The sequence below is a fragment of the Pipistrellus hanaki genome (assembly GCF_964339955.1).
Source record: "Pipistrellus hanaki genome assembly, chromosome: 1".
In the NCBI taxonomy this organism is placed as follows: domain Eukaryota; kingdom Metazoa; phylum Chordata; class Mammalia; order Chiroptera; family Vespertilionidae; genus Pipistrellus; species Pipistrellus hanaki.
This window is the reverse complement of record NC_140503.1, coordinates 182348934-182362080: the sequence shown is the minus strand read 5'-3', so window position 1 is coordinate 182362080 and position 13147 is coordinate 182348934. Positions and strand designations below refer to the sequence as shown.

The following is a 13147-nucleotide window of genomic DNA, read 5'->3' as shown; positions in this document are numbered from 1 at the left end:
GGCACAAAGAATAGGAATTTGATTGCATTTAATTTGTAGGTCAGTACAGGGAGATATGTTTGATTTATAATACTGGGTCATTCCATTTCAAGAATATAATATCTCTATATTTATGTATTTTAGCTAACTTTCATTGTTTCTTCATTTGACTTTATATATGTAAGTTTATTCCTACATGTATTATTGCTTTTTGTTCCTGTTATAATTGAGATCACCTCCCAGCTGTATCTTATAAGTGACTATGTGCAGGCCAGGCTGAGGGACCCCACTGGTGCACGATCAGGACTGGGGAGGGACAGAGAGGTTGGCCAGCTGGGGAGAGACCACGGGAGGATTCCAGGGTGGTGCTCAGTCCTGGTCGGCGGGACCCCAGCAGCAAACTAACCTACTGATCGGAGCGTCTGCCCCCTGGTGGTTAGTGCATGTTATAGCGACTGGTCGACTGCCTGCCCCTTGGTGGTCAGTGCATGTTATAGTGAGCAGTTGAGTGGCCTTAGGATATCTTTAGCATATTATGCTTTGATTGATTGATTGAACGGTTGACCTGACACTTAGCATATTACACTTTTATTATGTAGGATAGATCACAGCAAACGGTAATAAAAATAAGCAAACAAGCACCAGAAACTTTATGCCCAGACAGCCTTTGTTGGATATTTTAAAAATACCCAGAAAATAATTTAGGCAAGCTATTTATCAAGCAGACTGTGCCTTTTTACAGTCATTTGTTGCTTTTAATACAGAATATAGAGTTTGCTTGTCACACAGGAGAGTCAAGCCCAGTCACTGCTTTCCTGTGGAGAGCCATTTGATCATGGAATAAAGTTGGCTTAGCCTAGCATTATCCTTCGCAATAGAAATATGAGCCGGAGATTTTTATGAATCAGTTAGTGCTTTCCTAAGTATGTTCTCTGTAAAGCATTTCCTCTTTATCCTTAACATCTATTCCTTCAGGATTTGAAATCTGTTTTAGATTTTAAGGTCTGTTACTTGCCCTGAGCACTGAACAGAAGAACCATAAATTTGATATGTGTTAACCTTTGTGGATTTATTTTTTAATACCATTTTTGTCTTTCTTCTTTGAATTTGTGTATCCTCCTTTATGAAACTAAAGAAAATTTCTTTACATTGCTGGTTCCTTTTGGTGTGTGTGTGTGTGTGTGTGTGTGTGTGTGTGTGAAGTGATGACAAGGTGTTGATGGTAGTTGACATCCGATAGGGAAGTGGAGAAGTGCTGACATGTATTTTGTGATTTGGGAAATGAACCTTGTCACTCTCCTTGCCTGTAAAGTGAAACTTCATGTACAGATCCTGGTGTTACTTTGCTCCTGTATATTTTTCCCACTGTTGTGGAGATTATCTTTGACTGTCATTCTGAACATCATGATATGTGAATATGGCAATGCCACCAAAGCCGTGGAGATGTGCCAGGCCATGTGCCTCATTCACAGAGGAGAGAGCACCAGCTTTGGGGTTTCTGAGATGGGGCTTTATTGGACCTATGGGAATGAGAGACCATTTTAGATAGCTGTGTGGTGTGGAAAATGGCATAAACAAATATAGTGGTAATTTATATCTTTTGTTGAGCTCTTGGTATGGTCCAGGCTTTGTAATGAATGTCTGTCACACCTAAGCTTTGTAACCTCATTTTACAGACAAGGACATCGAAATTTAGGTTAAATAACTGGTAGACCTAAGATTCAAATGAGCTGTCAGAGTCCAAAGAGATGTACTCAAGCACAGTAGTATTTGGGTAGGAACTGTGTGTGTGTATATGTTTACATGTCTGTGTGTATGTGTAGAGGACTTAGCTATTTTGTTTAGATTCTCTTATGTTGAATTTTGACAGTTGAATTAACATCAGGGTGGTGAAAAAAGTATAGGATGGGTGGGTAGGGGTGGAGGAGGTGGGGCTGGAAGCCACATTGCTCTATGATCTTTGCCAAGCCCCTTTTTCCCCTCCTGTGAGGCCTCAGTTAAAAAGAAGAATCCAGATCTTTGAGTTTTCTGTCTTTGTTTTTAAGTTCAAGACGATAATGCAATGTATCATTTGTCTTCCTATTTTTAAATTGGGAGTGTAAAAAGGGGGTTTTGGCTCAGTAGTAGATGCAGGGGTAAGGGGTGGTGTATGATTAAGCTCCCCATTGCCTCTTGCAGGCCGGGAGAGAGCTCTTGTTTCTAGCTTTAGCGATCTCTATCCATGCTTATTAAATATAAGCATAAGTAAGTAAATACACACACATACATATACATACACCCACACCCCCAAATACTTTAAAACTTCTCTGTGCAATACACTAAGATAGAGAAGGTTCTGTGCCACATTATGTCACCATTTGCTTTAAATACGGTGAAGCTATTTAGATGCCAAACAATTAACACTTGTCTATATTGAAACCCAATTAGAGCCTGAGGAGGCCGTGCTCTGGTTGTCTCTCAGCCAAAAACTCTTGTGGAGCATTCTCACTGGCTGTGACTGCGGTGTTAGGTGTTTGGCTGTGGCCAGGTGGGCCAGAGCAGTACATGTATGGGTGGCATCCATGTATGGCCGGCTGCTCCTGACAATGGAGTGTGAATGTCAGGGCTCTGCTGCCTGCTGGCCCCTTTGCCCTGTTAGGCTGGCCAAGACCTGGATTCCTGCCATGATTTAGAGAAGATAGTAAAGCTTTCCAAATACTGGCAGGGAAACCAGCCTGCTTTCCAGATTCAAAGCAGCTGCCTAGAGTCCAGTCCCCCTGCACAGACAACTTGTATCTTCTCACAGGTTTGTTCTTGACATCCGATACATGTCCCAAGTAAAATGTGGTTGATAAAAAAATTTGGGCTACAAATAGTAGGGTGAAATTTTTTCTTTTTTATGAGAATGGCATAATTTGGAGAGTTGCAGTATTTTTTCAAGGTTACTTTCAAGACTACTAACCTTTATGATAGAAAAGACAAGCAACTAATGTAAATCTTGATATTTTGTGAAAATACATCTGTTGATGCTTATTCAAATATGAAATTATTTATAGACTTTTAACTCACTTTTATATGTATGCAAGCATAATTTATAAAAATCATTTGACATTAGAAATTTAAAAGCCTAACGGTTTAACTGAAGTTTTATGTTGTGCAGGATTCCAAGATGGAGCAATTTAATTCTTCTTGTATGTCTGACTTAGAGTGTAATTTTGCAACTGTTGGAGATGATTCAGTAGCTGATGCATTCTTTGCTTTGGCTGTGTTTCTCTGAGTGTGATTTCTGTTTCTGTGTTTCTGTCTCTGTGGCACATTGAATATTGTGGTACAAGTAACCATAGATTCCATCACAGGGCTCAGCCTACCAGACTCAGAGTTTGCAGGATAATTCTTTGGTTTGTCTGGGTTTGACTAACAGGAGGGGGAGGGGCTTAGATTCCTATTTTTGCTTTCCCTGTTGTATTAGACCCAAGAAAAGAAATATATTGCAAGAGCTCTTGAACGGTTGAGATGCTTTTCTATTATTTTCTTGTTGGGTGCTTGATATTTTGCTAGTAACTCTGGGAAGAGAAAAGGAAAGAGAAAGTGAACATGTTTCATTTGAGATCTGTTTTCTATTTGTATAACTTATTTAATTTGCTAACATTGTTGATATTTTTCTATTAAGTTTAAGTTCTTTGCTGGTAGGATTTTATCACTATTGAAGTATTTTGTTTTACCTTACAATGCACATGAAAATTTCATGAACATTGGTTGGGAACTTAACTTTATTATCAGACTATTTCTAGGAGATAGGCCAGTAGTTGCATGTTGTATTTTACTTAATAAGTATCAAGTTAATGGAGATTCAGTTGTTTCAAAACATTTGTTTATCATTACATCCGAGCTTTCTTCTTTTTATAGTCTTTGCAGTGTGGGAAATAAATGACACTGAATTTTCCTCTTTTTCTTTTTAAAGACTTTCAGCTGAATTCTCATCTCTCAACACTGGCAAATATTCATAAGATCTACCACACCCTTAATAAGCTAGTAAGTCAATCTTTTAATGACAAAACTACACAACTGTTTAAATAGTTGTTTTAACTGTAGTTGATAAAAAAAAATTAGGTTATGGATATTAAGATATCAGCTATTTGTGAAAATAGTGAATTTTAAAACTTGTTGTGATGGTGTGATTTCTTGGTAATAGTGAACATATTTCTTGCAGAATCTAACCGAAGACGTTGGTCAAGACGATCACCAAACAGGTATCTGTAAATGCGAATATTCCTTAATTTTAAAATAGCCTTCCTAATATAAAGTTACAAAGGATAGTTGGGAATGCTCAGCATTGTCATACATTCCGTTAACAAGTTGCTACTTGGTTGAGGATTTTTCCAGTGTGTGTGAGGCAGCCATGTTACAGTTCCTTCTCAGTGGGAGGGAAATCTGTTCTGGGGCTTGGCTAAGACACTCTTCTTCCGGCCCTTTAAAGGGGATGAGGATTCTCCCTAGTGGTTTCAAGATGTCATTTCTCTACTGAAATATTTTATTTTACACTGAAAAGTCACTACAGTAATATAGTTTGAAAGGTATTCTATAAATGTTTGTTGAGATAAAATGATTTGATAGGTAGGGAGTATGTGTGTGTTGAATAGGTCCTAAGGATTTATGAATAGGAAAGTTGAAACTTGACTATTCCCTAGCTCTGTTGTGTGGGCTTGTTTAAACAGATTGCTGAGTTCCACCCCCACTGTTTCTGAGCCTGTAGATTGGGGTGGGGCCTCAGAGTTTGCATATCCGACAGGCTCCCAGAAGATGCAGATGCGGGAGATAACACCTGGAGAACCACTTTTCTAAGTCATAAAGCTTAGAACTTACACTTGTAGTTTCTAAAACTTCCAGCACAAATGGAAGTATATTTAAAAAATATTTGAGAATTACCACAATGATGTATGACTATATGGTTGTTGGAGAATTTTTGAATAGCCTAAAAGTAAATTTAGAAGTAAAAGGTGACAGTTCTCTCACATCTCCCAATCCAGCCTTCCCCCAGTTTAATGTTTGTTCTTTCAGACATTTTTATACATGCATATACTTTTATAGTAGTGGTTTTTTAAATTTGGCATCAGTGAGATCAGACTGTACAGCACAGTATCATTCTTTTTTCATTTAGCAATTTATCTTTGATGCTGTTGGGATTTAGAACTCTCCCCTTCCTCCCCTCCAAATTGGTTCAGAATCCATTGAAAATTAGGTGCAAGATGGAGATTGAAGTAACCAGTTCGTTGGAAAACAGCTTAAGTTAGGGGTGTCGAACTCAATCAGAGAAGGGGCCAAAATCTAAAATCCAGCCTAAATCGCGGGCCGAATGGTTTACTGAACAGTCATAAACTGACAATGTCATAAACTGACAGCGGAGTGCAGTGATGACAGCGCGGTGTGGGCCACATTGCAAGGCCTGGCGGGCTGGATTTGGCCCTTGGGCCTTGTGTTTGACACATGTGCAGTTGTGCAGCAAAAATGCAGAGGCTTTTCAGTATTTATATTCCTGAATTATATACTAGTCTTACATCAGTTACCACCACAACAAGAGAAGCAGAGGCCAGCATCCCCTCTGTTTCTCTCTACACCCCACTGTGACAGTGGGAGGGGCGGGGCTTCTGTTGGCAGGCCTGTCTGAAAGGGGCGCAGCAGGGCTGGGCCCCTCAGGTCAGTTCCTCACACTCCTCCTTCCTGGGAAGGAGGTAGACAGGGGCAGAGACTGGGGAGTGTTCTAGAGGGCAGGCCAGAGTGTTCCTTTGTTTCAATAAGTACAAATCAATTCAAAGACAGTCAAAAGCAATTTTCTTAATAATTGAAAAGCAATGTATGCACATGGTTTTAAAAGAAATGTCTAAAAGGTATAAAACAAAAAAAGAAGGTTTCTGTTGCATTTCATTACCCCATTTTTCATCCCCACCACTTCTATACTCTTGACTCTCTAGAGGTAACTCTTACATTCTTATATTTGTTTCTCAGATGGTGATGATGATAATCATATATTTTTTTTTACCCCAAATAACAAGTGTATATCTCTATGTGCCTCTTGTTTTTTGTCACTCAGTATATCTTGAAGATATACTGTAGCACATTTGTAAAGCTTTTGCTTTATTTTTTTAATGCTTAGTTTTCTAATTTATGGATATATCATGATATGTTTCTATTGATACACATTTAAGTGTGTTCAACCTTTAGCTAGGACCAGTAATGCTGAAATAAAAATTTCAGGGCCGATTTTAAGAGTTAAGAGAAAAAGCACACTTCTCTCCTGTTTTTGGGACAGTATGTTGGTAGGCTTTGGGGATATTGTTAAACTTTAGAGTTAGTGTAGTTTTGATTTTTAAAACAACTTTGTCTTTGTAAAGTCTTTGGGTTGTCCCCCCTTTGCTAAGGTAATAAAACCTCTAAGTTCTGAGTCTTGTACATTATATAGTTAACTTTGAACTTTGGATTAAAATGAGTGCGGTTACTATAGTCATTTCACATTTACATATTTAATCTGAATATGGCAATTTAATAACTGTAAGTTAAAATTAGGAAAATGAGAATTGACAATCTATTTAACCGCATGCCTCGTCTCTCACCCAGTGGGCATAGTGGATATGTCTGATGTTTGATGTATGACATGCTGGTGCAGTGCCTGGTACCTCGTAGGTGCCTGTCAATATCAGTTAGTGTTAGTAATTTCTTAGAGTTGCCAGTTTCATTAACATTTCTCCATCTGGTTATAGCATCACTTGTGATTACCGTACCTATAATGACTGTACTTTAAAAATGAAATGACATAAATTCCCTACTGTTTGGAAATCTGAGAAAGTTAACTACTGTAATGTCTGTTCGAATCTCTTGGCTCAGCAATAGTCTGAGCAGTAGCTGTAACAACTGTACGTGGAAGAGCCAAACTCTTATGTGCAAAAGAGGCTAGCATCTCCCTGCTCTGACTCCTCGGCCACTTCTCTTTGGTGCTTTCAACCTTTCTCCCACCAGAAAAATAAAAGACAGACAGACAGAGTTAATGTTGGAGAATTAGCCCAAAATACTGGGAAAGAGGAAAAAAGGCAGAGGACAAAAAATGATGAAGGAAGAGAATACCTGTCAGAATCAATATTATTTAGAGAGAAAGAGACTTTTTTGCCTTACATAGTAGGGTAAAAATTGCTCATTTAGACACTAATAGTTTTACTCAAGCAAGCAAGTAGTTCAACAATCTGTTCAATAAAATGGAATAAAATATTAGGTACTGGTAAGGTATCTAAAAATGCAATCCATTTATCAGTTCAAATTACTTTATCTTTGTGACATTGTTCAGTCAAAAGTGAGGTTGAAATAGCTATCTAAAAAGTATTGAAGTGGCACAATGAACCATGTAAAATGTTATTATGTGAAAAAGGTTCTATGATACAACAGTCACTAAAATGAAAAATTAAACAGTAAGATTTTATATTGAAACATGAATTTATACTGTTTGGGAAATTCAGAAAAAATACTCTTAATTTTATAGACCTTTTATTTGGAGATGACTAGAAATTTGGCACATGATTTTACGTGTTTTACAGGAGATGAATTTTAAACAGGACTTTTTTTTATTTTTTATTTGAGGCTCACAAGTGAAAAGATTTGGCTCAGTGGATAGAGTATCGGCCTGGGGACTGAAGGGTCCCAGGTTCGATTCCAGTCACGGGCATCAATCTTGGTTGCAGGCACATCCCCAGTAGGGGGTGTGCAGGAGGCAGCTGATCGATGTCTCTCTCTCAGTGATTTTTCTAACTCTCTATCCCTCTACCTTTCTCTCTGTAAAAAAAATAAAAATAAAAATATATAAAAGAGAGAGAGAAACGGACAGATAGACAGTGGAGTAACTACTTAGCTAGCATTTATTGAGAATAACATGCTTAAACTATTATCATAACAATAAGCTGGGTAGTAGACACCAAAGGGCCTTTGGTTTAATGCAAGTAAATTCAAGTTGCTCTTTAAAATTAATTTCTGGGACCAAATATTAGGATAGATCTGTTGGGAAAAGTTGGCAGTATTCCTAATTGTTTAATGTGGAAAGAATGGCTATATTCATTCAGTACCTGATTTATTTGAAATAAAGTTGGTTAATAGAAGAATTTATTTGTTCTCTTTGAACACTGAACCAAAAGGAAATAAACTTGAACTCAGATTATAACCGTTGAGTGAAAAATATGAACAATTTATATTGCCTTCCTAAGGATCATAGGAATGCATGAAGAAAGAGCTTCTAATGATGGGAGAGTTGGGAGGGTTTTCACTCCCTCTTCATATAATATAGAAATATTAATAGTTCGACTGGACACCAGAATATCAATCAAGATAGTAATATTAAGGGGCCTGACTCATAGTTTGGGATTAGGAGTTGGGATTATTCTTCTCATCTTTCTCGTTCTTTATTATTACAAAGAGGCTTTCTTCTTTTATATGTTTCTGCCAAACATTTCTTTCCAGCTTTAAGGCAGCTCCCTAAAATCTTTTTATCACTGCCTTTCCTTGGTGATTGTCAGATAATGAAAATTTGTAGCTCTGATAATTTCAAATGAATTTCTGGGTTTCTTCTTTTAAAAAAATATATTTTATTGACTTTTTACAGAGAGGAAGAGAGGGACAGAGAGCCAGAAACATCGATGAGAGAGACACATCGATCAGCTGCCTCCTGCACACCCCCCACTGGGGATGCGCCCGCAACCACAGTACATGTCCTTGACTGGAATCGAACCGGGACCCTTCAGTCTGCAGGCCAACGCTCTATCCACTTAGCCAAACCAGTTTCGGCAATTTCTGGGTTTCTTAAAGTTTGCTAGTAATTTGCTTTTATTTGAAATGTCAGCCTTAATATTTTGCCTCTGCCTGTAATGTCAGATTGTACTTAAGTAGATACTTCAAAGGGTTAAAATAGTTCATTATTTAAAGAAGATAAACATCCCATAGCATTCTTCATTTGTTTATTAAACTTTTTAAAGTTTAAAGACAGTTTAATTGAAATAGATTGTGATGCAAGTTCTGAGACAATAAAGTTTAAATTTAACTACATAAATAAATACAAATTTGTAAAACATTCACTTAGATTTTAGTATTTTTATTATAAAAAAACATCAGAGTTATTTTAAGATGCAAACAATCTAGAATATATGTCTTAAAACATCTTACCTGCCAAGAAACTTAAAGTCAAGTGCTTGTTTTTATGAGAAATGGAAAAAAATCTGAAATTATGGTTTATTATCTATTTATAAGTGTTTTAATTCTCTGGAAATGCGCTGTTTTTTTTTTGTGTGTGTGTGTTTTAAGCAAAATTTGATTTACACATGTTTTAGGAACATTCAACAAACACTGAGAGTCTGCTGTAGGACTCAGTACATGTATCTCATTATTACTGCAGTAAGATACTTTATCAGCTGTTGCGTGTGCACAGGTGACCCAAACCGGGACCCTGCAAACCAAGGTGTACCTTCGTACATGCAAGCAGGATCCTTAAACATATGTGTCGCCTAGTACCTGGCACTGGGCAGGCACCCCATTCAGGCTGTAGTCTTGTTTTATAACGGAATAGTGCTTTTGACTGGTATTTTCTTGAATCATATTATCCTGGTAACGTAGCACAATTGTGGAAGCCCAAGTAGAAACCGGGATTTAGTCTGACCACAGGGTTGTGACTATTAGCTACTGGCATGCTCTCCTTGCCTTTCCAATGGCTTTCAGTTGTCCCTCACTCCACATCCTTTCCCAGCGCACTGCAGTGTAGCCTTCACCATCACCAACAAATTACTACTGGACTTCATTGCTGAATGCAGTGGGTGCCTTTACTGCTTCTTGGGCTGGCCTTGGTGTGCAGTTGACCACTCGTTGAAACACACTCTTTTCTTACGGTTTCTAGGACATTATCTTCTAGTTTTTTTCCCTGCCCAGGTTTTTACCTTCTTTTTCACCCCTTGACTTTCCACACTTCACAGAGCTCTGTCCTTAGTTCTCTCTGCTTCTCAGCCTCTGCTCTTAGGTTTAGTGGAGGTGGTAACAAGTGGTGTTGGAGACCTTGGGCTTTGCTGCTCAGAGCTTGGGTTTGACCTTTGACTTCACCTACTGCTTTTCATCTGTCATCTGATCTCTGTGGTTCAGTTTCTTCATTTGTAAAAATGGGCATGCTAACAAATTCCTACATTGTAGGGTTATGATTATCCACTGAGCACTGAGGTCCAGCCTGAGACCACGGGCATACCTCCATTATATCACTTGGAACATGTTTCTTTATATCCCCACCATCTGTCTACACACAGTGTTTGGAACCTATTGAATAGATGTATACCACAGTCCTCATTCTTATTTTTTAAAATCTATAATAATAAAATCATAATATGTTAATTAGACCAGATAGCTGAATGACCTTCCAAACGTCATTCTGGACAATCTTCTGGATGAAGCTGTGGCAGTGGGGACTGAGGCAGAGGCAGTTATGGGCGATCAGGCAAGCAGGCGAGCACTTCAGGGTGATCAGGCAGGCAGGCGACTGGTTAGGGGAGATCAGGCAGGCAGGAGAGTGGTTAGGGGTGATCAGGCAGGCAGGCAGAGTGCATAGGAGCGATCAGACAGGCAGACAAGTGGTTAAAGATTTATCAGACAGGCAGGCAGAGGCAGTTAGGGGTGACCAGGCAGGCAGGTGAGTGGTTAGGGATGATCAGATAGGCAGCCAAGTGTTAATTGCCACTCAGGAGCAATCAGGCAGGCAGGCAGAGAGGTTAGGGGTGATCAGGCAGGTGAGCAGTTGGGTGTCAGCAGTTCGACTGCCAGTTTATGGGTGAAGGCTCAGGAATTCCTGGGTAATTGTCCCTAAACCAGCAGTTCGACATCCCATGAGGGGTGCTGGATTGTGAGAGGGTGCAGGCTGGGCTGAGGGACCCATCCTTCCTGTGCACAAATTTTGTGCACCAGGCCTCTAGTGTGTGTGTGTGTGTGTGTGTGTGTGTGTGTGTATTGATTTCAGAGAGAAAGGGAGAGAGAGAGATAGACACATCCACAATGAGAGAGAATCATGGATTGGCTGCCTCCTACATGCCCCATACTGGGAGTTGAACCTACAACTCAGGCAGGTACCCTTGACCAGAATGGAACTTGAAACCCTTCAGTCTGCAGGCTGACGCTCTATCCACTGAGCCAACCAGTTAGGGCCACAGTTCTCATTCTTCAAATGACACACCAGAGACCCAGACTAGGTCAATCATTGACCGAAACACATAGGTAGGTGAAGAGTGGGGGCTCATTCATTAACTGCAGATCATTCAAACCAGCACCCCTTGGTTCTTGTCCTCTTGGGTCACTGAGAGCCCAGGGCCTCAACCATTGGGCCAGTGGAATGAGTAAGATTTGTGGTGCAGAATTGACACTTAGCACTTCTAAGACTGTGACAAGTACTTGGATACCTGAGTCTTAGTTTTTCTATCTGTCAAGTAGAGATAATTACCTTTGGCCTGCTGTCATTCAGGGTTATTGACATAATATATCTGCTAGCAATTGTGCCAAGATGGAGTATTTTAATCTACATATATAAAAGCCTAAGTGACCGAACAACCAGACGACTGGTTGACTGGTCATTATGATGCGCACTGACCACAAGGGGCAGATGCTCAACGCTGGTGGTCAATGCATTCCCACCAACCTCTTGTGGCTGGCCAACCTCCTGTGGTCCCTCCCTCCGGCCAGCCAACCTCCCGCATCCCTGATGGGCCCCGGTTGCTGGCCGGGCTGAGGGACCCTACCCATGCACAAATTTGTGCACCAGGCCTCTAGTTATCTTATAATTTATAATGACAGTCTGAAACTAGACTGTCAGGGTTTGAATCCCAATTTTGCCAACCACTTAACTGCCTCCATTTTCTCATCTGCATTGGCATTATTGATTGTTCTTTTTTATAAGCTTGTTATGAGGTTCAGAGTTTGAGTTAATACATGTAAGTGTTAACAACAGGACCTGGCTCACAGTAAGGTCTTAATAAGTGTTCCATGTTGTTACTGGCTGTTATTACATTTAAATATGTTTTACAAAGTGAAGGGTATGCTTCTGAAAACCCTGAGTGAAAGGGCAGGAACAAACCAAACATTAGTATGGAAATTTTTGCTCAGGATCATGTCAGGCTTCTTCCCCAAAAATCCAAATCCTGTTTTTTTTAAACCCCAAACCCACGCCTCTTGTGTGTGTTTTGAATCAAGGTGACTGACTGGCCTGGCCTTACTTAGTGAAGTGCTTGCAGGAGAGAGCATGCAGTTCTTTCGAAGGATCACTGACATGCAGGAGGAGCTGGACGCCTGGATGATTGATGCTATTAGTGCTTTGGGGGGTAAATTGAATTGTGGTAACTTCTATTTCTGGTGTGGTGGGGGGAGGGTATTAACTTACTTGTGTGACTATAACATTTTCTCAAAGAGATACTAAAAACTTTTTTTTCCCTACCTCATAGCATTTATAGATAACACCTAAACCATTTACAGTACCAGCCATGAAAACTTCTAGTTTGGCGGAGGTATTATTTTAGGAGTGTTGGGATGTGGCATACCTTAATCTCGTGCCCTTTGACTCCTTGTTTTGTAGGAAGCCTGCGGTCTTGTAGTTCTTCGGATTGCTTCAGTAAAGTGATGCCGCCAAGGAAAAAGAGAAGACCTGCCTCTGGAGATGACTTATCTGCTAAGAAAAGTAGACATGACAGGTATGGTGCAGACAGTAGGTCAGAATTGATGGCACTGGTGTCACAGAAGCACGATGCTGCCTTATCCATGTGGGTCTCTAAGTGTACAGATGCCAACTGGAACATTGTTTTGGTTCTGCGTGGCAAACTTTCAAGGTGTAGTTATTTCATGTCACTTATTTTATGCATGGGTTTATTTAAAAAACACATTAGGTAATTTGACTTATTAGAAATTACAGTTTGATCTTAATCCACTGATCCACCCAAACTGGTGTCGACTTCCTTGCCTTTTATGGGCTTGCTGTGTGTGCCTGCAGAGGACCTCAGCATTGGTATGTGTCTCACTAAACACCACCACAGGAATCCCGTAATTGCCTCTGCAGGGGACCGGGCTGAGTGGCCAGAAGGCGGCCTGCACTGACTGCTCTCAGCCTGCCGGGAGTATTAGCTGGCCTGAGGTTTATTCTCAGAAGAGT

The 13147-nt window shown here is 39.8% G+C and overlaps 1 protein-coding gene across 1 annotated transcript in view; it reads left to right on the top strand.

Annotated features, from left to right (window-relative positions):
• The window catches only part of DCUN1D4 (defective in cullin neddylation 1 domain containing 4), a gene marked incomplete at its 5' end in the record, with an annotated part of 70490 nt that overhangs the window by 18377 nt on the left and 38966 nt on the right, over nucleotides 1-13147 (top strand). The window contains 3 exon segments of the mRNA XM_084900109.1: nucleotides 3920-3990; nucleotides 4169-4208; nucleotides 12578-12692. Of these exon segments, the coding sequence (XP_084756235.1) occupies nucleotides 3920-3990; nucleotides 4169-4208; nucleotides 12578-12692 (226 nt within the window).